Source organism: Xiphias gladius, chromosome 12 (genome assembly GCF_016859285.1).
Source record: "Xiphias gladius isolate SHS-SW01 ecotype Sanya breed wild chromosome 12, ASM1685928v1, whole genome shotgun sequence".
Taxonomy (NCBI): Eukaryota; Metazoa; Chordata; class Actinopteri; order Istiophoriformes; family Xiphiidae; genus Xiphias; species Xiphias gladius.
In genome coordinates this window covers 6280335-6308284 of record NC_053411.1, presented here as the reverse complement: position 1 = coordinate 6308284, position 27950 = coordinate 6280335, and the positions used below count along the sequence as shown (strand labels likewise).

Genomic DNA, 27950 nt, shown 5'->3' with positions numbered 1-27950 from the left:
GCATTTTGGCATACACACAGTGCCCCCCTCAAAAACACACAGACATCCCCTAAATGTTGGGTGCTTTGATCTGTGGCCTCGGTCAGTGGCCAAATTCAGTTCAACACACTGGCTACTTTGTTCTGTTGTCGAGAATGGACCCAGCCCCAGACATCATGAACACAATGGGTGTTATGGAGGCAACATGGAGTCAAGATGTGTCATTTTCAATGCGTCCGTCAACTTTAAAAGAGAGAGGTTCTTGTGATTTTTACAGCCCAGTCTCTTATGGAATTACGTCCATATTAGATGATTCTGCATCTCACGATTTACATTCAGTGCTAATGTTAAGTTCCAAAGTGCTAAGCATGTGATATACACCCTCCACTCTGGTTGGACAGATGTTTTCTCTCGTTACTACTGTTATTGGTCCACAATGAAGTAATTAATTTCCTGAGCAATTCTTCCCACGCTTGTTTGAATTGCTTTTACACAGATACTGTGGGAAGCGAAAACCTAACAAACCTTCGCACTGGATGTGAGAAAACTCTGTTACTGAACATTACCTGTGGTTTATTGACATTCCTGTGTGGTAACAGGGCTGAGTTTCTAAGATGACATGTGATGGCAACAAATGGATGGAGACAAATGTGGCAGACATTTATGGAAGCATTGAGCAGTGTGTTTGTGTGATTACAGGGTTAGGTTGTGGGATCTAGGATGTGGAGTCACCCAGTATATGTGTGTGTGTGTGTGTGCGTGCGTGTGTGTGTGTGTGTGTGTGTGTGTGTGTGTGTGTGTGTGTGTGTGTGTGTGTGTGTGTGTTTTTCTGTTCCTGCTGGCTGTGTGGCTGGAAGATATTTTTTAACCAGATGGGAGGTAGGTTTCTTCTAATGTTAATGACACGTGTGGAGGACCAGTGTGCTCCTGTGTTTTTCTTCATTTTAATTGTTCCAGGTTTTCATTCCATTCCTCTCCCTGTATATTAAAGTGTCAGACTTATTTATCATTAGCTTTTTCCATTAGTCATTAGTGTTCATGTTGAAACCACTCTTCCCACTTGCTCTTGACGCCTCCAAACCCCACTCCTTTCTTCTTATCACCACGTTTTAGACAGAATGACATGACATTTAACCGCTACTTCTTGCCTAAGTGCACAAATGATGACATCATGAGGGGGACAGAAATATAGAGGGGAGGGTGGCTGAGATACAGAGTTGAACGTGGGAAGAAATGACTGAAAAGGAGAAGGGAAGATAATGATGAATCGATGCTCTGTTGACAGATCTGAAATCCGTTATATTCCTCTCCTCTCATCTCCTCTCGTCTTGGCTAATCTCATCCTTTCTCCTCTCCTCTCCTCTTGTCTCCTCTCCTCTCCTCTCAGCCATCTAGGCCAGCAAGCAGCAAATTGATGTATCTATTATTGATTTTCTCAGACTCCCTTCCCTATTAGCCTCTATTACAATCTGGTCCACTAATGGGCAAGCTGCTAGTTTGCTGCTAAAACATGCTTTCAGGCCAAAGCCCCATCCATCTCCTCTTTTACTCTTTTGTGCATTTTTTTTAATCGTCACTTTCCCACTTTGGGTATCCATTCACTCTCTCTTTTTCATCTTTCTTATTAGTATTTTGTTTCCTCTGTCATTCATGTTTATTATTACAATCTATGTGTGTGTAACATCTATGAAAGCAAACTGAGACAACAGGAATTGAAAGGTTGAGAATCATCTGAAAGGGAGTAAAACAGCTGTGTAGGTGACTCCACATTGTCATTATCAGCAAAGAACAGCGAATTGGCTTTGTTAATTATTTAACCATTTTGACAATTAAGACCGGTCATGGGATTTTTTTTCCCGTGACGCACACACACATTCACTCTCAGTACCCCTCTGGGTTTTAGGATACTATCTTTGGTGATCAGTTTCAGCCAAAAACTTTTACTCGAGGCCTTTGGTTTTTCTGTATGAAAACCATATGAAAACAAACAGATTTAACTTTTTCCATTTTTTTATCTCAAAATAGTTGTGACGTGGAAAAGTACTGATTAAAAACTAGACTACATCACGACTGTGTACATGTTGGTGTGTGTGCATATGGGTCCTATTGATCTTCCAGCTCAAACAGCATGTAAACTCTGGCCTTTGGCTTGTGACTGCAGATGTTATCAGTGACACACATGTGACACTGACCAGCTGTTGTTTCAGCACTTGCATGTGGAAACAGTCCTGAGCTTGTCACCACATGCAGATATTAGCTAGAAGTGTGTGGTTTCTGCCAGTTTACTGAGAAATGTGTGGGGTCTCTGCGTGGTTTTCCCTGCAGCGCATAAAGATTTTCCAGTTGCACAGGGAGCACATTGCCCCATATACTGTGTGGTAGCATACGCAGATACACGTACATGCGCACAAGCTCACTTCTAGTTGTGGTAAACCAGCCTGTATCCTGTGCCAGAGTGTGTACTGGCCTAGAGCAGCCACCCGCAAAACACATCAGGTGAAAAGCATCTGTGTGTGGATGCATGTGAGTGTGTGTTCCCACAGTGTTGGCACAAGTGTGTTAATATCACGCTATTTGGTTTTTGCATGGGTACCTCTCTCTCATGCTGTTTCTGTCTATTGAAGTCTGTTTCCTCCCCTTTTTCGCTCAGTCTCCTGTTGTTTACTCTGTACCCGAGGGAAAACATCCGTAGTAACAAGAAAACACACAACACAAGCTGTTTGTTCATGCAGTCAGAAAAGGATAAAACCTCTCTCCTATTCTATATTTGAGTTTGACGTAGCTTATTACAAGGTGAACACGTCTTTTTAAGCTTTCGGCACTTTAAGAACTACCTACAGCATTGATCAAGTGGATACACTTGGTTAGTAATAAATATAGCTTTAATCAATACTTTTCCAGAGCACAGGAAACATACAGAAATAAATCTGTAGCAACTAATGCAAAAAGTTGTAGATGGAAGAGAAACTAAAGTATTTCCCTTTTGCTCAAAAATCTTAGGTGCCAAGCTCAGGCTACCACAGTGACATAAATGTCCTTTGTAAATAGGAAAACGTTAGTCACAAGAAGATTAAATTGATCAAAGAAAAAAAAATATACAGTTTCCTAGATTTTTGTTCTTTGGGTCTAAACAAATCTTTGCGGTGAAAAATGCGAGAAGGAAAAATTACTCTCTGTATAAACTGCTTGTAATTCATGTCCATACTAAGGCCATTGTCTGTTGTGTGAGGTCACAAGGAGATATTTCCTGGTTTTTGGAGGCAACAAGCCAAAAAGATTCAGAACAGCTGTTCTAGTGTAACCGATGTTGTGGCTGCTTTAGAGACGCAGATTCCCTCACTGTCTAGTCGCAATCTAGCCTAAACACAGTGAGGCAGGTGAGTGTGTGTGTGTGATGTGTGTCTTTGTGGGAAAAATGCGGCTGTACTGTATATCCATGTCACAAAGGCTTCAAAACAGATTTACTGGTATTTCTGTAATGTTAAAAACAATTTTGCCTAATTGTAATATATATATATATATTTCATAATGATTCAAAGATTTCAGGGTTTATAACAGACTTTTTTAAACCACATATTAATTGATTCAACATTGGTTTCTCTCTAGCCTTTAGAGGTCAATACTGTGGTTATACTGAATATATAGAGATATATTTTATGTATCCCCTTCCATCCTGCCTCTTTCCATATTCAATGAAGACCTGAAAGACTTGATATTCTTTTATATTATTCATGATTGTGTAGCACATTATGCTGAGATATTTATATTATGCAACAGGATTTATTATATCTCACAGTACAGTCTTACTGTAAGATAAAAATAAAAGGACTCTGTTGACTGAATGACTCATTCATACAGAAACTCTCTCTCACACACACACACACACACACACACACACACACACACACACACACACACACACATACTCTCTGGGCTTCATGTACACACACCTCCTGTGTGAGGGCTGGTGAATGCTGCAGGCGCCTGGTTCCTAAACCAATACACTGACACACACACACAGCACACACACACACACACACACACACACACACACACACACACACACACACACACACACACACACACTCGCGCATGCACATGTTAATTCTGCAGGGCATGGGCGAATTTAGGCCAAGCCTGATTAGTAGTGCTAGTGCTTATCACCCAGAGCCAGAGAGAGGAAGAGAGAGAGAGAAAAAGAGGGGAGAGGTTGGGGATGGGAGAGAAATTGGGGAAGAGCAAAGAGGTAGTGGGAGGTTGGGAACTGGGAGAAGGGGGCAAGAGCATTGAAGATATAGCAATGTGGCTTCACACAAAGGAATTTTCCAATATCATCATTATTGCTGTTTTATTCATTTAAAATCATCCAAATAGAAACACACACAATTACACACATCAACACAACCCAAGAGGAAACAGAGATGAATAAAAAGACACCGAAGAAGATGAAAAGTAGCAGAGCATTACGTGAAGAATTGGGCAATCAGCCACTGCAGCCTTGGACTTCCTCCTGCTCCCTACAACCCTTCTCCCCTACATCCTTACTCTCCGTCCTTGTATCGTTTCCTTTCTGTTGCTTTCTTTCCTTCCTCCTACATGTCCTTCAGGCTTACTATCTTCTCCTCTCTCAAGCTTTTTTCTTGATGCCTAGTAATCCCCCACTTCCCTCAGGAGGCCAACATTGTGTGTCAGGGTCATTTCGGGTTTTTGATGTCTTTACCTCTGAGTGGAGGGGAGGACTGCCCGATATGCACTACAAAGTGGGTACTTTCTGATAGGACACTCCTTGTAAAGGGTTTATGAGTTGTACCTAATGGGTTTATTAATGCTTAAAGCCCCCCACTGCACTCAAAAGTGTGTTTTTCATATTGTTACTTTACTTGGATGTTTGAGCTTATGTATAAGTAGGATTTTGTCACTTCATGACCAGGAGCTAATCGTAATCCACTGTTCATCCTATACATGCAGATGCAGAGTTTTCCACTGCACACACACTAAAACTGAACATGTCAGAGAAGCAAGAAACAACTTGTGTCTAGCTGTTAAACTTATGAAATATTTGCATATCAATAGATTCTGGATGAGGGAGAAGAAATACATGTAATTTTAATAACTTTCAATGAAGAAATTGAACTTTTAAGGAAAAAAATATTAGATGCAAATTATTATTCCAAGCACAGTATTTTTATGCCTTAAAAAATGTCTGGAGGGGGTCTTTAATAAATTGTTAATTAACGTTATATAGATCAGTTATAAGCCTGTAATAAGAAAAACTTTTTGTGGCCAGACTGTGAAAAATTTTTTTGCTTTGACTTTTTAGCTCTTTAATTCACCAAAAAGATGGCTCCATATGACCAAAATCCTTACTAATTGATAGCTTTTTCTAAGTGCAGTTTGCATAAATCGTTGCAAAAATTCTTTATTAATGATACCAATATTTATAATCGTGTTATTACTAAATAGATGCCAAAGGGACTTTTCTGAACATGGAAATTAAAAAACTATAAAGGGTCCCTTATGTGGAGGTGGTACCACAAAGGGCATCATATTGTATTATAGCTTTCGTTGCCACTGCCATTATATTTTAAATAAAATAAAACTTCAATTAAAAGCCTTCACTGTTGTTAAACACAACCCTTACGTCCTTAATCCCCTTAAAAGTTCCTAAAAGCCATGTGGTTTCTCAGTATTGTGTTTTTCTTCTGAGAAATCAGCTCAGTCACACACACATTGACCCTTTGTTCTGAAAGGAAAAATTAGTCATTCATTTCAGTCTGAAATTGGTTTTTCTATATTTTATTAAAGCTACCATAAAAGCTCTTACAAACTATTAGGTTTGACTAGATGACATTTGCAGACACACTGGCACACAGGCAGAGCTTTGCTGGGGCTCTAATATATCTAACTCAAAGGAAAAATAGGCTCTTAGAAGGACCCTGCTGCAAAACTCTCTGATTTGTTTGTGTACTCATTTGCCAGTTAAGAGTGACCTGATTGTCTTTTATGGTCTTTTTGTCTCATATGCTGTGATATATTTGTTATATTACACCATATTGTTTCGAATTTAGCCGTGACATTGGTATTTCCATGTGAAACGTGTCGCTAGTTTTCATCTTACGGTCCATTACTGCTCCAGTTGAAACATGATTGCACTTACTCATAATGTAACTTAGATTTCAGGAATTTGTCCACAGTCTACAGGAAAAATGAAGCTCTGATCTGACAGTATGTGGTATCTCTAGTTTGTCTGACAATTTGGTATGATTACAAGTAAATAAACCAAATCACAGCTGTGAACACTTGAGAGGAATTAACCGTTTTCCACTGCATAAAATTGTCTTACAGATGTTATGCTTTAGCCTTTGTAGCATTCAGCTGCATTAGTGTGTTGTGACTGATGCAGACAGGGGCTATATGTTGACCAGCCTCTGTGTAGATCTAACAAGCACACAGCTTTGATGCCAACGTAAGACCTGTTTATTTACCAAAAAAAGGCTGAAATTGACCATGACCACTACAAGAACAGGCTTGTCTTTCTCTTTTCACTCACTCTTCCTTGATCTCTGGCACACACATGCCATAAATTGGACTATGTGATCTTTTGTCAATCCAGACTTGGGGGAGAACATGTGGTGTTGAGGAGGATATTTTGTCTAAACAACAGATGCAGGCCAACCTATTTATCTTTATTTTTGTATTTTCAATTCAAATTCTGAAACACACCACCTCCCCTTTTCTCCTACTTGAACACAACAGCTCTTTGGACAGGATATGGCTTAATAGCTGACTTCTGTCATCAAAACAAAGACAATGAACCACTTAAGAACAATAAGAAGGGGTTAACCTAACATTACAGTCACACACACAAGTTCAGTGTCTGAATGCTGGAAGAGATATTGTGTTTTTGTTTTTGTAAATTATATTCAAATTAAGCTACTGTTTATAATAAAGCTCTTCATATCTGTGCAACATAAACAGAATATAGTCCGAGGAAGTCCATTTAATTTTCTGAACACTGCCTTTATGTTGTTTGATAAAGCCTCAGATACTTTTACCGCAACTGTGCTTTAACATGCCCACGTTGGCTTCCTTACTTCAGAGCATTGTTTGTGCACGTCCTCCCAAGTTATTGCTACACATCCCCAAGATGCAATTAATCCCACGAACAATCGGGGCAGTATGTCGGGATGTAAAGTAAGGTAAGCTGTAGAGTCTCAACAAAAGGCAACGACAAATGCCGGAAAGTTCTGAAACAAATTTTTGGTGTTATGTAGGTGTTGTCCAACTTTACACTTATGTTCAGCCATGTTTTTATGTAGGAGTCAGGGTATAATTTTTGTGAAATATGATACGAATAGTGTTAAAAGATGAGAGACAATGTATAAACCTAAATAATAGCACAGGGGAAGAATATGTGCTCATTCACCTTAAATACTAACGCAATCTTGTCAACACCAGCCTTGACCATAATTATTTGTATCAGTTTTGTTCTAATTTAAAATCCAAGCTTAAGTTTTGCAGCTGTGTATAAATGTGAGAAGGGTTGTCTCACTTTGGATGATGCTGGCTGTCACTCATCATAATGCATGCTGAAGTGTTAGCATGAAGCTCTGGAGCCTGATAATGGCCACACTGTTTAATGGGACAATCTGCCAAAAGCAGGTTTATTCCTTTAACCTGTGGAGTACGTCTGCCCCCAACCGCTGCTGAACAATTCAGAGGAAACAGCAGCTGGAAAATGGCATTGAGTGGATGATAGGGCTATAAATGTGTGTTTCTGCAAAGTGTGGGACTGTGTGGATCATGCAGCTGTGTCCTGTCTCACTGTAGGGGCTCAGTGTGTGTGTGTGTGTGTGTGTGTGTGTGTGTGTGTGTGTGTGTGTGTGTGTGTGTGTGTGTGTGTGTGTGTGTGTGTGTGTGTGTGTGTGTGTGTTAAGAGACTGTGGGGGCGGGAGCAGTTGTGTACCTCTCTGCATCTTTTCTCCCCATCCCGTCAGTTTTAACTGACAAATGAAGGAGGGAGGTGTATAATTTATCACTTCCTGGTTGGCCCAGTCCCACAATGCCCTGCAGCCAGAGACCAGGTTTGGTCCCCCAGAGCAAAGCCAGTTTATTAAACCCTTAATGGACATGCCACACACACACACACACACACACACACACACACACACACACACACACACACACACACACACACACTCTGTTGGTCTCTCTCCCTGGCTGCCTCTCAGTCATGTTTAATGTATAATGAATGAATGATTCATGGCAGGGGAGAGGATTTTATATTTTAGGACTGCTTATTCATTTATACTCACACCAGTCGCTTTTTAAAATTATCCCCTAGGTGTGAGTTTTATTTCAACATGTCACCAGGTTTTCCAGACATATTATCCGAATCATTTTTAATGTGTAATTCCTCATTTCCTGATTAATCCTGCATTTTCTGTATTGTCCCAGTTACACCCCTGTTATGCCACAGTATTTAAAAATCCCTTTAATTAGTTCCCACTGCTATATTTTTAATATTTATTTATCCAGAGAGGACGGAGAAAGCCTCATACACTTTAACACAACACCTCCCTGCTTAACATCCAAATTTAAAGCTGCCCTAGTCAATATTTTTATATTAATAATTGATCAAATTGTTATGTGTAATGTGAAAGGTGTTGCATGTAGTGAAGCAAAGAGTATGTTTTAATATGTTTTGATCCTTGCTGAATCATTAAATCGCCTCAAGTTAATTTACTGTAATAAAATATACTTACTCTATGCAGCAGCTACACAGGGGATGGTCTTTGTTACCATGGTACCATCATTTCCACTTTATTCTATAGATTCGGTGCTTATATTTAAAAAATGATATACACAAACCTCTTGTTGCTGTTCTTTGTTGCAACATGTGTCCTTTTAATAATGTTACCACCACACATGCACATCTGCACGTACACACATCACATGTGCACACATGAATGGGTGCGCAAAGACACACAGGCAGGAGGTGATATTTGATACATGGTGAGCTGCGGGCTCCTGCTGTCAAAAGAGGAGGCATTTACCCAACCTGCAGAGCATCCTCTCTTCCCCTTGTGACACATGCCAACTCAAATTTATTCATAAAGGGCTCCTAACAAACGGCCACGTATGTCATCATAGAGATGAAAAGACAAAAAGAAGATGGAATACAAGAAACGCATGTGCTCTTTTTTTCTGAGCCAGGCGTCAGGCCTTCTTCAAGACTGTGACTGGATGTGTAGGGTTAGAGTGGTGTGCGCGACTGTGTGTGAGGGGGGCAGATGGTGTATCTCTAGGAATCATCTCTCTACATTAGGGTTCACAGCAGGTGGTCTCACCATGTGCATGTGTGTATGCGAATATATATATGTGTGTGTGTTTTATTATGTCCTACACAGCCGGCAAAGACCAGATTACAAGGACAAATCTCCAGACATTGCCTCTGGCCTGTGTCACTAACGCTCACGTCTGCTTTGCTCTATATGTGTGTATCAGTCCAGCAAGAGGAAACACGCTGTAAAGACAGTTTGAAGAAATGATGTCTTTTGGGGATGTGCAGCTGCAGAGAGGACGGATGGATGAAAGCAGATAGAGAGAAGCAACAAAAAGACAAAAGTATGAAAAGGAGAAGGAGATAGAATGAGAGAGGGGTCTATAATGTTTTTATTGCCTCCCTTCTCATCTCCCTCAAGTCTCACTGAAGTCAGCTTTGATCAACAGAATTAGGAGGAAAGTGTTTATTTCATTAGCTCGGGGTGTATAAGTGGAAGAAGGATACTAATCTACAATAACTTTTAGTCAAGGGCAACATGAAGACACTTCACAGATTCACACATTACATCAGTGGCTATATTGTATTTGAGCAGGAGTAAAACAATGTGTGTGGATGTGTGTGTTGGCCTCTGCCATACGCATCTGCTTTAACACACTGCGATCTCCCTCCTCACAGAGGAGGGGAAACCCTCTTTGAGCAAATCAGAGCTCACCCGACGTTTGACTGCCCGGAGGTTTGTAGCTGAGCCGATGGCTTCTCAGTGAATGAGAAATGACATTCATGTGAAATGTAACGGGAAGCAGATTCGCACTGACTGACTGGATGAGGGGGTCTGGATGGAGAGGGGGGGGGGGACTGTCTGTGAATCAGTTACAGGCAGATGCCAGTGGCTTGTGGTCTTCTTTCATTTCACACAATGACACAGGCAGGCTCTAAGTGGAAAACCATGTCCACAGCAGGTCAGTGCCATTTATCAGGACGTCCTGATATGGTACTTTGACTCCCATCCTCCATAAGAGGAAAAGAGGATGATTGTACTGGTTTGAATCTTTTAGTCGACAGCTGCCAAAGTGGGGGTCATGTGCCTCCAAATTCCATTTGTGATCCTGAAAGGGTTTTCCTCCAAAGATTTTCTCTTTCATGTGTCAAGTAATAGTAATTGTTAGTTATCTTCCTTTTAGCAATTATCTTGATGAAGGTGAATACATAAATGTTGTTGTTTAAATTATGATTTCATCTTGTTAATGTACATGAAACCTCTGCTCCTCTCTGTTGTGCTGTTGAATACATGCCCCTATTGAGGTGTTAGACTGTCACCTCCTCACCTCTACCTGCAGAATAATACAGAGTTGTGTGCATGTGTGTGCTTTCTTTGATTTCCCATAAGCGAGAAAATCCCATTATGCGAGAGGAACGCTGTTTGTTCTCTTGTCTGATATTTATGGGGTTATTAATAAGTTTGATGCCTGCACATTAAGTAGAGGAGAGTGTGTGTGAGTTTATGTGTTTATAGAAGACGATAGGGCTACTTAAGAGATAAAGTTCATTCATTTACAACTCCTTGTAGACACTCAAACTATGGAATCTCAGTAAACTGGGATTCCAGGAAAGTATCATCATCATTTTGTGTCATCACTGAGAGGCTGTAAATCTTAATATCCGTTAAAATGCTACACATTGCATTTTCGGATTGTTGCGGGTACGTGTCGTCCATAAATTGTCCATAAAATTCAAATGCTCAAACAAAATAGAAGCAAGTTGGCAGGAAAGCATTCCTGATATGATTATCAGTTCAGATGTCAGTTCAATAATAATATCAAAATTATTCATTCAGTTAAGTTTACTAGATAATCATTAAATTCATGTCAGTGTTTTCGTGCGTGTAGGTGATGATTAACATTTTATCTTATCACATATATATGTGTGCACAAACACAGCTCTAGTCTTTGTTACTGTCTTTAGTCATGTTTCATTGATTGTTAAATTGTGCAAGTACAGTGAGTAATGTGTAATGAGTAATGTGTAATATGTTTTTTCTCCTGTTGGTTTGTTTGAGGTTGAATTAACATGGCAGGATTTACTCATTAACATTAGTATTTAATCTATCCCCTGATGAATTCATCTGTGGCGCAACATGTTCCTCTCTTTGTTGTCTGTGCCGAGACTGCGAGCGTGTGTTTGGGATGTGCTGCGGCTCAGAAACCATTCACTGGTTCCACTTTCATTGGAAATGAGACTGTCTCTGTGAATTTTCTGTTCTCTCTCTGAGTATGCCTGGCTTTTTCTTCTGTGAAGGTCAGTACCGGTCAGAGTTGTAGGGGTACACACACAGAGGTAGCCTGTGTACACATAAACACACACTCTCTCACCAGCACTCCAAAGACGTTCCGTACACAGCTGTGCTCTTTGGTTCGTGTGATAGTTTTGAGATTAAAGCGACAAATATAGCTGAGTTTACACATTATGTGCTATGTGCAAGCATAATGCATTATTCATTATATATCATGATTTTGCATAATTTATTGTATTGTATTTCCCCTCCGCAGTGGATTTGACTTTGAATTAGTACGTAGGAAACAATATTCAAAATAGAGGCAAATAGACAGAAATATGGAAGGATGTTTCAGAGTAATAGACTTTAAAGTAGAGACAGTGTTGGTTGTGTATATGTAAAGAAAAGAAAAGAGAAAAAGTCACAAAAAAGAGATCGACTCTGAGAGATTAAAGGAGTTAATCTGTAGCTCTGACTGTGTGAGAGGGCAGGGTGAAACAAGGGTTACTCTCATCCCTCTCACTCCTATTCTCATCCTTCCATCCCTCATCAATTTATCTCTGTAAACCTCTTGCTGGGAATCTGGTGTTTGATTTGTCTTATCCTGTCAACCATCTGTTCTCACATAAACATGGGTGGAGGAGGCCGTAAACAGATGTATCTTGTTTCTTTTTGGATTTTGTGTCTACAGTTTCCTGTCGACTTTTGTCTTCTGAAATTTTAAAAATCTCACTCCTCCCTCTTTTTTTCCCTGGTCCCCAGACACCATTCTGGATCCAAAGAAGTTTGGGGGTTTGACCAACTTCAGCACCTTCCTACTGGACCGTTCATCAGGCATGCTGTTCCTGGGTGCCAGGGACGCCATATTGTCTGTGGACACCAATAAACTGGACAAACCACCACGCAATGTAGGAGGACTGTGTTTATGTGTGTGTGTGTGTGTGTGTGCGTGTGTGTGTGTGTGTGTGTGTGTGACAGAGAGAGATGTCAAAACATCTACTGTACCTTCCAACATAACAACCAACAGCATTTCATAAATGATGAGTCCAACAAACCTGAGTGGTCATCATAGTTGTCACAGGTTCACGTTCAATTATCAGAACTATTTCACTGCACATTTTCAGGTGGACTTCCGAAGCTCCTAACAGGTGCTGCCACTTTTAACATAAACAAAGATTAAATTAAAAATAGGTAAAATAACAAGAGCATTATGTTGCAGACTGGAATTTTGAATGACATTTGTCTTAATTACCTCCACTTATGAGATTTTCCCCGTGTTCCTCTCTCTCTCTAACTGTGTTCCTACTGACTAATATGTTGAATACACAAAGAACAGGGATCTGGGTCAGTGCTGCAACAAGTCTAAACATTTACTACTAATAAACTGATGGGCAAGTGACAGTAACTTATCCATAACTCTCTTTTTTCTTTTATCCAGATTAATTGGGATGTGCCGGAGGAGAAAAGAAGGTCTTGTGTGGCCAAGGGAAAGACAGAGGTGAGAGCTCTGTGTGTGTGTGTGTGTGTGTGTGTGTGTGTGTGTGTGTGTGTCTGCACATTCTTCTGTAGTCTAATTCAGCTCAGCATCTATTTGTCATAATATAAACAGTTGTGCAAACACTGAGGTATTATATTAGTTCCTAAAGATGTAAGAAACGTGCAGCCAACACCAATTAATGCCTGAGTGTAGAGGGGAGAGACTTACAGAGACTGACAGTATGTCCAGTAGCTGTCTCTTCCTATGATCCTACTGTAATGTTGCTGTATGGAAACATCCTGGAATATCCTGGAAAGCACAACAGCTGCTAAGATCACTGTACTGTATGTTCAGCCCCTGCAGGAAAGGGTAGCTTGGCTCAGTGATGCCTAGATAATGAATCTCTTCAAACTATACTGAGCCTCTATAATATTCAGGATTGGGTTTCGATGGCCGGTTCTGTTTTGGATCCAGTTCATTAAGTGCAGAATCTAACAAATCTCTTACTTAACTAAATTTTAGTGCTTTGAATGTCAATCTTTGGGGTTTTTTTTATTGACTATTAAATTATTTCTAAATTCATTTTTTCCTTAAATTGTTGAAAGCTTACCTAAATAGATTGGATAAGGGTCTTGAAGGATTCAGTTGCTATAAAAAGCTATCAAATCCCAACCTTGTAGTTGTACAGTAATATCCCCAATTTATTTTAAGTATAATTTATTGGATTGGCCTCAGATATCTGAAATGTGTGACTTCATGGGCCTACAGAATATTTTGTGCTTCAGCTTGCATTTTTATGTGTGTGTGTATGTGTGTGTCACGCCCTTTGCTGTTAGGCATTGAATGGGACGTTCTGGGATTTATGCCAAGATCTCATCAGGGGTGTGTGTGTGTGTGTGTGTGTGTGTGTGTGTGTGTGTGTGTGTGTGTGTGTGTGTGTGTGTGTGTGTACATGTTTACCTTTGTGTGTGTGTATATAAAGACAGAAAGAGAGAAAGCGTAAGAGAGGGTGTATGTGAAGTCACAGATGTCCAGTAACTGTCTGTGGAAACTGATTAAATAGAGCGTACTGAACTCTCAAGCTGTACATCTCATTATGCTGTGACTACAACAGGGCATCAACCAAACTGCTTACAGTAAACTAACTGTACACTAGAGCTACATATGTTGAGTAATTTCTTACCGATTCATTGGTTTAAAAGTTTAGTGAACAGTACCAGGCTGAAATATGTAGAGCTTCAGCATCAAAGGGCAGGGTCTGGAATTACTCTAAAGACCTCGTAATTCTCAAAAATACCTGAACAAAGCTTTCAGTCCAGGAAAATTGGGTCAAATCGAAGGTAAACAAAGCCAAAGGAAGGTCAGTGTTTTAAGTGAAAGGAAGTGCAGTTAGTTTTGACCTAATTTATACAATCATCATCAGGGAGATTTTCTGCTTTCCAGTGTAAGGGGGGAGTGAGGTGAAAAAAAGGCTAATGAAGGCAGGAAAGAGAATGGTTGTTTTTTCTGTTGATAAACTGATTACAAGACTACCTGTGAGTCAGAAGGATTAAGAAGAAGGAGGGGAGCGAGGAAAGGAAACAGGAAGGGGAAGAACGATGGACAGTGAGCGAGGAGGGATGAGGATCATTGTTACAAGAAACAGAGAGAGAAAGGGAAGAAAAGGATGAAGATTAGAGAGATAGGACAATAGACTCAACAGGAAACTACCTTGAGGCTGACTGAGAGAGACATAGTGTGTGTTTCTGTGTGTGTGTGTGTGTGTGTGTGTGTGTGTGTGTGTGTGTGTGTGTGTGTGTGTGTCTGTGTGTGTCTGTGTGTGAGTGAATCATGCAAAAACCACACACTCAGAGTGACAAATCGGGGCAAGTGCACAGGGTTGTACAATGCTTCACTGCTATCACCAGGGTGTTACTAAACACACAGGATATCTACCACGTCCTAACTTTCAAAAAATCTAATATTGAATACCACAGTGATTTTAATGGGTAGAATAAAAAAAGAGAAACACATAGTTAATAGAAGATGGCAGCGTGTTTGTTTGAAGAGTTAACATACAGAACAAGCAAAATCTGGTGGAAGGAAGAACTGTGGGCCAGAGAAAGTTGGAAGAGGAGAGGGAGTAAGTAAAGTGCAGAATAGAAGGAGAGAATGAGGGTTCTGGGTTCTACACACACATACATTTACTTTTAATTTCTCTATAATTATTGCAAAATTGCTCTCAGTAAGTAGCTGTCACTTAGCATGAAAACCTCTCGCTGTTGTTTTGGTGGCAAGACATTTCATTTCTACTGTGAGCACTGAAGCCACAGAAGCTTTTAACATAAATAAGAATAATTAGACCCAATTGTAATCTAGAATAGCATAGAATCAAATAGAACAGAATAGAGCCATTCGATCCACCTCATGCCAGATTGCGAATGAAGCTTATTAGCATGAATGAGGTTAATAAGGGCCAATGAAATAGCTAATCCCAAACTGATCCCATTGTTACCAGCCTGAGCTCTCATTCTTTCTCTCAGGCTCTCTGTCTGTCTCACGTGGAGCTGTACCAGTATGAGGGGTGGTGTATGTGGTGGTGGTGGTGGGGGCTTATTTGGGTGAGATGATGTGGGCATCAGAGAGGATCAGGTCCCCAGGGGAGGAGGTGACTCAGGCTTGGTGCTCATCCAGGGTGGCACGCAAAGCCTCACACACACACACACACACACACACACACACACACACACACACACACACACACACACACACACACACACACACAGGCTTACTAAAAACTGCCTGCGTCATGGTTTCATGGTAACTGGGGAGGGAAGATGGGGGTGTTTTCCCATAACAACTGCAGACAGAATATGCGTATGCGAAGAGAGGCGAGATAAAAAGAGATTCACGTTCAACAAATACATCACCTATGGTGTGTATCCAAGAGACCTACAATGGAGCACATAAGTGTGTTTTTTGTCTATTATTTATGCATGAAAATGAGTGGTATTAGGTTTCAGATTACATGCCTGTGTGTGCGTGAGGGAGTTCTCGGCTGATACCAGTGCGGGTCTCAAGTGTCTCTACCAGCAGTGGGTGTCTCCAGTTTCCAATCAGAATCACTGATACTCCAGCTGTTCTCAGAATCCTCTCAAACTTTTCTCCTAAATCTAAGTGAGGTTGATCTGGGCCACTTTGGTTTATTGAGAAACACAGACGAATCTGGTTCTAAAACTAGATATCTACTTTATAAAAATAGTGACACATACTATGATATAATGACTGCAGCACTAAGAACTCATTACAAATTAACACTGAAGATTTTTAGTTTTAACCAATACTCATTAAATTTCAAAGTAACTACATAATACAGTTATACATCTGAGTCATTGTATATTTAATAATGTATCAAGTTGATATTTTTAAAACTTTATTCGTTCACATAAAAAAAATGGTTCATGACCCAAAAACTAAGCAGCTGACCATTAATCTAATGCAAAATACAAAAAATGGAGACATATAAAGATTGAAAATTTTCTTATTTTATTGCAACTTCTAAAGTTGAACCTTGGTGTGAGCTTGTCTTTATTTCTGGGTGTTTGTGTCCCCCTACAGTTGGACTGCCACAACTACATACGGCTGTTGGAGTTTCTGGAAGAGGGACGCATCTACGTGTGTGGCACCTATGCCTTCGACCCCCAGTGTGCCTTCTTGGTTAGTTTGTGTGTGTGTGTGTGTGTGTGTGTGTGTGTGTGTGTGTGTGTGTGTGTGTGTGTGTGTGTGTGTGTGTGTGTGTGTGTGTGTGTGTGTGTGTGTGTGTGAGTGTGTGTGTGTGTGTGTGTGTGAGGCCATCCTCCTGTTAGTCGGTGTCTGCATGTGTGAGTTCATTTGTGGGTGAGACATTATCTGGCTGATCTGTGCACACTATAATTTCAAACTGGTGTGTGTCCCTGCACATGTGTATCTGTGTGTGTTTGCACCTACAGTATGAGCATTTAAAGCTGCAAAGAAATCTTTGTGACACTCACTCGCAAGCTGTTATCCTCCCACTGCATGGTATTTATTCACCTTTGAACTTTTAAGTCTTTTTCAGACTTCTGTCAAACTCTCTTCTCAGTAATTGTAACATAAATGGTGGGTGCCAGTCAAACTAAAAAAACTTTTAGATGTTTTGCTGTGAGTGATGTCTTCCAGCAGGTACTTTGAGTGCTAAAGTCACTTAATTATCAATTATGATGTAATTTTACAGCAGCTAACCAAAAGACATCAAATTGAAACCGATGATTTTGTTTTTCACTGTAATTAATTGAGAAAATGAATAATCTACATACTGCCACTGCCGATATTCATTTGGCAGTTCCCTGTCACTTGTAGTTCTAAGTTCTCCTCTTTTCCCTTCGTCTTGTAGGATATCTCCTCCTTCACCCTGGAGACAGCCAAGGATGGGGGAGTGAAGATGGAGACAGGGAAGGGCAAGTGTCCCTTTGAGCCCAGTCAGCACTACACAGCTGTTATGGCAGGTAAGTCCCATTAGTGGTTGTTTGTTGCCTGGTTGATCAGTGTGTCGGCCTAAGGTATTATTTTTTGGTTGTTATTGTATTTCAGTGCAAGCTATTTAAAAGCTTCTTGAACTGTCTTTCTTTCTCTAACACTTCTTGTGGTATGTGTATGTGTTTCTGTGTGTGTGTGTGTTTTTGTGTGTGTGTGTGTGTGTGTGCGTGTGTGTGTGTGTGTGTGCGCACGCGCGCGCGTGCATGTGTCTAGGTGGTACCCTATACACAGCAGCCACCAGTAACTTCCTGGGAACGCTGTTCGACATCTCCCGGGCCACAGGCCCTGAGCAGGAGCGAATCCGAACTGAACGATCCATCAACTGGCTCAGTGGTGAGACACACATGCACACTTTCACACACACTTGTAAACCCCCACATCCACACATGCTGACACTCCAACAGAAACACACTTTCACTCGGCATTTCATTCATCCTACTTTCCCACAGGAATAAATAACACTGTGTGTGTGTGTGTGTGTGTTTTTAGACCCAGAGTTTGTGAGTTCAGCCTTCATAGAGCAGTCCGCAGGCAGCAACCCGACAGGAGATGATGACAAAATCTACTTTTTCTTCACTGAGGTGGCCAAAGAGTACGACCTCTACACCAAAGTCAAGGTCCCCAGGGTGGCACGAGTCTGCAAGGTAACTCAACGTCTTGATGGAATGATGGATTGATTCTTTATTTGCCTTGATTGAATTCCCACTGGTCTTATCTTTCTCCCCCTTTCTGCTCAGTCCGATGTGGGAGGGATGAAGACTCTGCAGCGACGTTGGACCACCTTCCTCAAGGCCCAGCTGGTGTGCGAGGACAAACCCAGTGGCCAGCGCTACAACATCCTGACTGATGTTTTCACCATGCAACACACACAAGGCGACCCCACAAGTACACACTTCTATGGACTCTTTACCTCCCAGTGGTAAGCTGAGGAACAAGCAGGGGTTAACTGCAAACCAGAGCCTCTATCTTATGTTTTTGGAATGTTGACAATTTAGTATTTTGTTATTATTCGGTCGTTTCGGTCACTGCAAGAAACTGGTCCAGCTATAAGGGATTGATATAGGATGCAGGCGGTGCAGAATTTTGTGGTTCATCACACTTACAACCTTCTCACCATGCAGTAGTAACAGTACGGTAGAGATGGAGAGAAAGAAAGTAAAGGGTTGGATGTAAAGGGAGGGGAAGAATTGAGACACAGCAGTGATGCTCTGAAGTTATTCTAAAGCAGTGTAATGCTGATGAAGTGAGTAATAACCTGGCCTTTTAAAAACAAAATTCAAAGAACATTCTGAGACACAACTTTGGAATAAATTCACTTTAAATTTGTCATCAATTGAGCATTGCCATTGGTAACACATCTTAGATCTCAAACTTTACTTCTCAAACTGACTTTACATTGACTCATTATGACATATATGACTGTGAAAATTAGATGTCCTCCTTTTGAAAAAATATTGATCTTATAGAAAGATTTAAGTACAAGCTCCAGTGAAAGATAAGTTTAAAGGAAAGTATTTAACTTTACTCTTTGGTTTAGGAATAGAAAGGTTTACAGAATTGATCCTTAGTGACGGTAATAAAACGATTCGTTATTTTGGGAAATACGCTTATTTGCCTTTTAGAGTTAGCTCAGAAGATCGATACTACTGCTGTCTCTGTCCATTCAATATGAAGCTGAAAACCAGCAGCTGGTTATCTTAGTTTAGCATATAGACTGGAAACTGTTTCGCCCTTTATGCTATGCTAAGCATACAGATAAAAGATAAAAAGTGAATAAATTATCTTTTGTTTTTTAACCTTTGAAAATACACCCTGGGATGTTTTTTCGCCTTGGTGGTGCTACTTTAGAAGTGTTTCGGTGTTTTCCAGACTTGACAAATTACACATTGTTTGAAAGCTCTAACTCTCCTGATTGTATCTGTGCGAAGCATTCAAGAACCCCCATATCACTGCAACAGCTGTTGACTCAGACTTGTGGCTATAGCTCCAAAGTGTTCTCCACACAAAAGGAGCTACTACATTCCCTTTGTTATACCAAAAAAAAAAAAAAAACATAAAAAACACACCTTACCTTTCTAACATATTTTTGCCTATGTAACTTAGGTTGAGCATACTCATACTGACTTATTGGTCAAAAAATTTAGTTACCTGTAAAATGAGACAAGGGCAATGACTGTAATCAAAAATTTTGAAGAACGGTGAACTTTACATTTTGGGTACATTATTTTCAGGCTTGTGTGCAAAAATGGGTTTGTCTGTTAACAGGTTAGCCCGTTAAAGGTTAAAAAGTGACAAGTTTTGATTTTAGGGGGGATTATGTGTCAGAATGTATCTTGGCCTAGATTCCCGGTTCTCTGGCAACCTCCCGGTGATTACGAGACAGAGCCAGTCTAGCTGTTTCCCCCTGTTACAAGCCTTTGTGCTTAGCTAAGCTAACTGGCTGTTGGCTATAGCCTGCTGGAGTGGTATTGCTCTTGTCATTTAACTCTCAGCAAGAAAAGGAATAAGCGTATTTTCCAAAATGTCGAACTAGTCCTTTAATATTCAACATCTTCAGTAGAGACCTCTTAACATGACCTTTTCCCTTTTTCTCCCTCTAAAAGTGACAACATCATGGCTAAATGTTAACCATTGTTTTTCTTTTCCATAGGGAACGTGACGAGTTGTCAGCAGTGTGTGTTTTCAGTTTGTCTGACATCAGCAAAGTGTTGGACGGTCCCTTTAAAGAGCTGAAGAAGACCTGCGAGAACTGGATCAACCCTGAGCCTGTCCCCACACCAAGGCCTGGCCAGGTACTTAACTGTACCACGTATCTCTTCTATCACTACATGTACTTTACACAGTTCCTTTTGTTACGTTCTACCATACTACCATAAAATAAACTAACATTTTTTCTCCTCCCTTCCACTTTTTTGTAGTGTTTGAACAATGCATTAAAGGCTGAAGGTTTTGAGTCGTCCCTAAAACTCCCAGACAAGGTGCTGACGTTTGTAAGGGACCACCCTCTAATGGAGAACAGTGTCACTGCAGCACCCCTTCTGGTCCGCAAGGGAATCAGATACACCAAGCTGGCTGTTACCCAGACAGGCAGCGGAGTGGAGCCAAGAGGAGTAGTGCTGCACCTTGGGACAGGTGAGGATAGAAGGAGGCGAGAAGATGAAAGGAGAGGGTAGAAGGATGTAGAGGACAGAACATGTAAAGAGATAAACTGAAACCTTACAGTTAAAGCTAAAGTTAATGCAGATGAATGTTGTGACAGACATGTCTCAGGCAATTTCTTTCGGGACAGATTTAATACTTTGGAAATCAATCAAAATTGTATGACCTTGCTCAAATTATGCAAATACATTTTGATTTGTAATTGAAATAAGCGAAATGATATAAGACAAAAATAGATTAAGTTTTTGATAAAAAAGATTTTGAGATTGAGATTGATTTTGAGATTTGTTGTTCACCATATGTGTTTGCAGACCGTGGGGAGCTCCACCAGGTGGAGGTAGTGGGCCAGAATGCCACCATACTGCAGGAGATTCCTCTGTTTACCTCACAAGAGCCCATTAACAATATATTACTACACAAGGTAGAGCTCATGCATCCATACAAATGCTAACCACACACAGTCAGGCATATATTCATCTGCTTTGCTAGGACACTTCAGTTTTGTTGCTCAGTGATTCTGTAATGGTTCCTTGTGTTTCCAGGGCCAGGCTCTGGTGGGCAGCCCTCAGTCTCTGGCTCGAGTCCAGGCTGAAGGCTGTGCTCTGTATCCCAAATGCGAGGTGTGTGCCAGAGCCACAGGACTGGGCTGTGTGTGGAGCACAAAGGAAACGGCCTGCAGGAACACAACAGCAAAGTGAGTACTACAGGAATATCACAGAGACCTGGAAGACTTCCAGCAATGAAAATCAAAGGCAGACAGCAGCTGTATTAGATTAGAAAAGCTTAGTTTTGTGTAAAAACTGATCCATATTTCTTGACGGTATGTTAATCCTTTTGCGTATTTTGTTTCAAAGCTTTAAAAAGACCAAGATTCTCCTAGACCTATGCACACTATCTTGTGAAAACATTAAAATAATGCAGTAAAGGAAACATACCTATCAAAGTGTGACTACATTTTGTGTGTGTGTCCAGGCCCGGTCCAGATGACATGGTAGACGATGCCTTGAAGAAATGTGATATAAAGGAGGGTAAGTGTGTAAATATTAAGTTCTTCATTGATTTCATACCTGTGTAATATGATGGCAGACAAAAAATACCTGATAACTTCCAAGTCTGTCTCTCTGTCTCCTGTTATTCAACTCTCTGCTGTCTCCCTGCTCGCTCCCTCCTCCAGGGCGGTGCTCCCCATCTATCAGGGAGCTGCAAGTTTCCATCGGTCTGCGCCTCCTGTTGCCATGCGTCCAGCTGTCTCCCAGGCCCTGTAGCTGGGAGCACCCGCCCCACAGACACACCAGGCAGCACCACTCTGACCTGGAGGTGACTGTCACCAACGAAAGCCTGGGAAAATACATCTGCACATGCCAGGTACACAGGCAAAACTACTACTACTACCACTACCTGCAAAGTTTTTCTTTTCACACTAATTTTTTAATTTTTTTTTTTTTCACACTAATTCTGTTTTAGTTCCTTTATAGTATGTATGTCATTATTGTCAACTGTCAGCTGAATATGTTATTAAAAAGGGGGGGAAATGTACAAATATTTCCTTTGCCTGATTATACTTTAATACTTTTCGACAGACAGGTCACTTAACAGTAAAACAAGGTGCATTCAAACAGCTCAAGTAACTCTCTCCTTCTCTGTCATGTCTTTTATTCCAGGAGGTGGGACCAGGTATTAGAGACCCCCCCCCCTGCCGCAGAGCAGCCTTTGAGCTGTCACTACAACGCCCGAGTGCCGTAGGAACACTGGCAACAGCCGGAAGTCGTCAGGTCCTGGCTCTCTACATCCTTTTCTTCTGTGGGGGTTTGGTGTTCGGTGTATTTCTCTTGTACTTCATGCACCGCCGGCGCAGCATTGGCCACCAGGGCCACCACCTGCCAGACAATTCACTGTCGTCAGAGAAGGGGCGAGACTTGCTGGGCTCCTCAGCCACTCCGCAGTCCCCTAGCAGCGCCAGCTTGCTGTCCGAGGGGTTCCGGCTGACAGAAAAACGAAACGGAACAGCGACCACAACCACAACAACTACCCTCCTCAGCAACCAGGGCAATGGTCACCATGGTAACAGTTACAGCGGCACCCTGATCCACAGCAACCCAAGCAATGGCCACGGGAATACCTTGTATGCCCACTGCAACACAAGTGGCAGTGGGCTGCAGTTTGCCACAGAAATTTTAGCTGCGGACATGCTGGATGGAAGGACAGCGGAGAGGGAGAGGCCCAAGGGGGGAGAGAGGGAGTCAGGGGAGGGAGATGAGATGGATGAAGGCCTGGGGGACGGGTTAGGGGAAGGAATAAAAGGACTAGATGAGGAGCTCGCCAGCTTTCCCATGTTTAAATCACCAGCACCGCTGGCTAAGTGTGAAGAAAGTTCAATATGACAAGGTGATATAACTCTACAATTGATTGCACCATTATGCATCCTCCAAATAAACTGAATACTGCTGGGAGAAATGCGAAATGGCTAATGCCAAATGCCTTTGAATGGGAGCTGTGGCATGAAGAGAGACTACAGAGATGTAAGAGAAATATATGATAAGTTCATGACTAAGCATTTGAGAGAGACATGTTACATATGGAGAGAACTGCGAGACAGAAAACTGCTACAGTGTTGGGATAGACTACTTATTGTAAGTCACTCAGGATGAGAGCCACGGCTAAATAAATGTATCAGATGTAAATAAAAATGTAAATATAAGCGGTCTGAAGTCGACTGTAGACATGAAAGTGAGCATGATATTACGCAATTCAAATGCTACAAAGAATCAAAGATGAAATGTCCACATGTGTGGACAAAAGCCATATTGTCTTTCCCCTTAACTGCTGTTGTTGTTTGCTCTCTCATTCTCTTCTTGTAATGGCACTGCTAAAGCAAAGTGCACTTTGAATCTTTCAGCACCTCTCTCTGTCTCTCTGTATTTCAATTTCTTTCTCTGACACACCACTGAAATCCCAGACCTTCATGGGTCCAAAAGGCACCAAAGGACTGCTGAACCATAGACTGCCCAGTCCTGGGCTTCAAACAGAGAGATGTCACTGTCAGAGACTAAAGATACACACCATCAATGCAGAGCCATCACATGTCCTACAGTGACCATGACGGCGCTGTTCCTGCCTGCACTGCCACAGAGGTCAAGAGGATGATAGGTTCAAGGTCACCTATCAGATTAGTGCCAGTGTAGAAAACTGACAGGGTATAACACGAAACTGACAGCTGCCCAGATGTGTCACTGTTCACATTCACAGTTACTGAGACAGAAGGCAAAAGATCTTTCAAAGGATGTGAACTTCATTTGCAGAATGGACCTTACCCGACACAAAGCCACCATCACCTTGTTTTGTGAGTGTGGATTTCAACCTTTACAATGTATTGTTTTTGTCATGTTGTTTTGTAATAAAGCCTAAAAAGGTTGCTGTTAACCTGGTATCACTGTTCCCATACTGTCTGGTGAAAATCTATATGTGAGAAAGGTCAAAGATTTGAAACAAAACGGTGGCCTGTGCTCCTTTTGGATTCACTGTCAGTGAAGTCTGCACCTTGTATCTGTGCAATTTTCCTCACACAGGTGTGTGTGTGATGTTGTCTGTGTCGACGAGTGAGTGTGTTTATCTTTTAAAACATAGAAATACATGGAATATACCTCAAAAATCCATTCACATGTACTGAATTTGCTGAATGTAGCGTGATACTTCAAAGGCTATTTCTGTGATTCAGTTATACCATCCTATCCTAACAGGCAAACGGCACAGGCCAATACTCAAATAGAAATGTTTAATATAGAATTCATTTTTTTTATTTTACAAGTTTTCTGACTTGTGTTACTTTTACCTGTTAATTAAATTATCTTTAGTCCTTCAGTTGCTCAATTTGTGTCCTGCATTAACAGTGTAAATCTCCAAATCGTGCCTTCATCTCAACCATCAAGCAATTCGCCTGGCTTTCTATAGCCAAACAGCCTGAAGTCCTCCTCATAGAGTTTGTACAACTTCCTCCTGTCCTCTAGGGGCACTTCTCTGAACCAGTCAAACACGGAACCAGGGGAAGTCATGTTTTCATAGAAAGGGGGGAACCTAATGTCATCCTGCAGCTGTAAGACCGTTAGCAGCTCTTCGGCATCCTCCTGAAGAGTCTCCTGGTGGCCAACAAAATCATACCTGAGAAGAAAAACTAACTGTCAGCCTCTAGATGAAAATACTGTTATTTATTAACATTGAATTAGTTGCTGATTAGTGGATGTTAATGGGGTATTCCAACAATTTTACACATCAAGATCCATTTACTCATCATGAGAAGTACTATTCAGCTTGTGAAAGCATTGTTTTGAGGGAGCTTTCTGAAGTCCGATAAAATTACCCTGACAATGTCATAATAACATATATGTAACAAAGAGATGTGATCAAGTTGCATTATGGGAATTATAGGATCCAGAGTTTTTGGAGCTTGACCCATACTAGGAAGTAAAAGTCAGGATATCTCAGCCTCAATGGCATCAGTTTTGACCATTCTTTTTAAAATCTGTCTCTCATAAGTCCCCCAACTTTATATACTATATCACTGTGGTGCAACTTTAAAATGCCACAAGGAAAGACACAAGATATAAGCTGTTTCCAAGCTCTTTCCATTTCACTATAATTCTGCTGCGGTAATGATAAAATTCCTTTTATTTTGTTCGTTTTTTGTTGTTTAAATACATTGAGTCTTTAGAAATATTAGAATAAGCCTTTAAAAAACCCAACGTGCGTATTTTGTGAGTATGTCTAAAATGGTAATTCCTCTTCAGGTCAATAACACAGAAGTCATGACCTTTACAGTTTCAACCCTTCTGACAAAATGACCTTACTGTATGAGACAGGGGTGGCACAAGCGGTACTGCTGCTTCCAGTGGGGTTCAAAGGGCTCTTCGTTCTCTGTCTGTGGGTCCAGCAGGTACTGAATAAAGTTGTAAAATGAGGGGTGCACGCCTGATACAAAGGCTTCGTCCACTGTCTCTGGTGAATCAGGCTGGTTGCCATAGAGACGCAGAATGTCCCGGGCAAAGTTTTGATAGTAGTACTTATTGTACCGCTGGAATTTGTCTCGGTAGGCAGAGATGAGACGTACAAATGGCTCCCGGACAAACAGGAACTTGGTGTAGTGCTTCAGCCTTGCCTGTAATCAGCAAATAAGTATACATGAACCCTCTGTCACACTAACCGTATTCTAATTGAATCAACTACTAATGGGATGAAATAACCAACTGTGTGTGCGGTTTGTAAGTTTAAGGACACTTCTGATGTCATAGTATGGACTGACCTTCATCTCTATTAATGGGAAACTGTTTAGAGTAGTGAACTTGTTGGGGACGTGGACCAAGTCACCAGATATGGACATGGGGTCTTGATATGGCTCGCCCTGGTTCAGGACAAACATAACCCTCTTCCAGTTGGTACATGCCACCTGCAGATATGAAGAAGACCAAGAATCTAAAGCCGTGCTAGTTGCTCTGTGAGGCACAGCCACACATTAAGCTAAAGGCTAATGGCCGGATGCTAACATGCTCACAATAACAATGCCAAGATGGTGATGTTAAACAGGTATAATGTTTACCATATTCACCACCTTAGTTTATTGTAAATGGACTGCACTGCACTTATATAGCGTTTTTGTTGGAGTATTCCCACTACTGCCCCGTTCACGCATTCACACGCACATTCATACAGCCACTTTCTATCCAGACAGCGCTTTCTATACACACGCATTCGCACTGCGATGATACGTCAGAGGCAATTTTGGGGTTCAGTATCTTGCCCAAGGACACTTCGACATGTGGACTAGAGGAGCCTGGGGATCAAACCGCTGACCTCCCATTTTACCTCCTGAGCTGATTTTAACCTGATGGTGGCGCTGTGTAAGTAATAGGCGATCTACGGATAGTGCAGATAATTGATTTCGGTGACTTACTCTGAAACAGCAAAATGGGTATATGATGGGTTCAAATGCAAATTCAATAAAGTAAGTACTGTTTAGGCCCAAAATGCTCAGTAAAAGAATTTATTTCCTGGGTTGAGAAGACTAAACCAAGCATGTTCTTAAACAGTCGTGAAGTGTGTTGTATATGTTCATGTCTATATCACCTTGGGAATGTAACAGTAGATGATGCCGTGAGTGTCATCCACAATGAGGTTCTTCAGCTCGTCTTCACTCATGTCTTCCAAACTGTGCTTCCTCTCAGAAAATGTGTTTTTGTCACCAGCACAGATTTCTTTTAACTGCTGCTTTCTCAGTTTCTGCAGCTGACGCGTCCTCTCTGCAGTGAAAAGAAAAATAAGAATATATGTTTTACTTTCTAAAATTATTAGTGCTAAGTTAATTCAGCTTTAGGATGGCTTTTCTCTTCAGGAGATGACCGATAGGATTAAAAACCAAATGCCAAACATTTGTCTTTTTCAAAGCCCCACTCAGGTAAAGAAATGAACTGTTTAACAATAAATGCAGTCCACGATAATCCAAAAGTAATCAGAGGTGAATTCACAGATCCATCATCTGCCAATCCATTCACTAATTCCCAGTTCACTTTCTCCAATAATTCCCAGTTGAGCACAAGACAAACAATGAATCAAACAATCCGTATACGTTCTTAACCAGGAGCAGGATATGCAGCAGGAACAGTGAGACACACACACACACACACACACACACACACATACACACACACACACACACACGCACACACACACACACACACACACACACACACACACACACACACACACACACACACACACACACACACACAGACAACATATGCATGTACAAATATTGTACCTCTCCTTTCTTGTGACATGTCCCATCGGTAAAAGGACAACATAATGAGAAACATGGATCCAAGGAATCCAAGGGGCAGCAGGAGTCCTCTGCATGCTGCCATGGCAGCTGCTGTTATACAATGTGTCAGCCTTTATTAATGAACCACAAACAATGACTGTACAAATTATAAGGAAACGTGAGTGATTAAGGGTAAAAGCCATTATCTTTTATCTATTTTGCTAATTAAATACTGTATCAATCACAAAAGATACAGAAAAAAAATGTAGAAAACGCTGTGAAACTACTACTTTCTACCAGTTTTTAATAACGTTGAGCCTGAGTCTGATTCCAAAATCCACATAAATAAATGGAATCTGAAGTCAAATGCAGAAATAACAGCTAACTGAAATCAAACAATATCTATTAGTAGCGAAACAACAAGCATTACTTTAATGCT

The 27950-nt window shown here is 41.1% G+C and overlaps 2 protein-coding genes across 2 annotated transcripts in view; one reads left to right on the top strand and one right to left on the bottom strand.

Moving 5' to 3' along the window:
- The window catches only part of sema4f (sema domain, immunoglobulin domain (Ig), transmembrane domain (TM) and short cytoplasmic domain, (semaphorin) 4F), a 56754-nt gene extending 32539 nt beyond the window's left edge, over positions 1 to 24215 (top strand). Inside the window, exons 2-15 of the mRNA XM_040140342.1 lie at positions 12300 to 12445; positions 12976 to 13035; positions 16612 to 16710; positions 17405 to 17516; positions 17761 to 17880; positions 18037 to 18191; positions 18285 to 18466; positions 20198 to 20339; positions 20466 to 20679; positions 21018 to 21127; positions 21249 to 21400; positions 21679 to 21734; positions 21881 to 22071; positions 22368 to 24215. Coding sequence (XP_039996276.1) covers positions 12300 to 12445; positions 12976 to 13035; positions 16612 to 16710; positions 17405 to 17516; positions 17761 to 17880; positions 18037 to 18191; positions 18285 to 18466; positions 20198 to 20339; positions 20466 to 20679; positions 21018 to 21127; positions 21249 to 21400; positions 21679 to 21734; positions 21881 to 22071; positions 22368 to 23087 — 2459 coding nt within the window. The 3' untranslated portion in view covers positions 23088 to 24215. The remainder of the gene's footprint in view (positions 1 to 12299; positions 12446 to 12975; positions 13036 to 16611; positions 16711 to 17404; positions 17517 to 17760; positions 17881 to 18036; positions 18192 to 18284; positions 18467 to 20197; positions 20340 to 20465; positions 20680 to 21017; positions 21128 to 21248; positions 21401 to 21678; positions 21735 to 21880; positions 22072 to 22367) is intronic.
- Positions 24216 to 24620: 405 nt separating this feature from the next.
- On the bottom strand, positions 24621 to 27614 carry LOC120797694 (carbohydrate sulfotransferase 12-like). The gene is made up of 5 exons (XM_040141542.1): positions 27512 to 27614; positions 26821 to 26993; positions 26000 to 26143; positions 25548 to 25855; positions 24621 to 24861 (listed from the first exon to the last, which is right to left on the bottom strand). Exons 1-5 carry the CDS (start codon positions 27612 to 27614, stop codon positions 24621 to 24623), a joined length of 969 nt encoding a protein of 322 aa, XP_039997476.1.
- Between the last annotated feature and the right edge of the window lie 336 nt (positions 27615 to 27950).

Bases quoted from the DNA above. Each gene is read 5' to 3' on its own strand.
- LOC120797694 (XM_040141542.1), bottom strand. From the start codon at position 27,614: ATGGCAGCATGCAGAGGACTCCTGCTGCCCCTTGGATTCCTTGGATCC. The intron at 26,144-26,820 runs GTGATATAGACA...TCATATCTGCAG, and splicing joins TCTACTGTTACATTCCCAAG to GTGGCATGTACCAACTGGAA. The intron at 24,862-25,547 runs GTAAGGTCATTT...TTTTCTTCTCAG, and splicing joins TGCCACCCCTGTCTCATACA to GTATGATTTTGTTGGCCACC.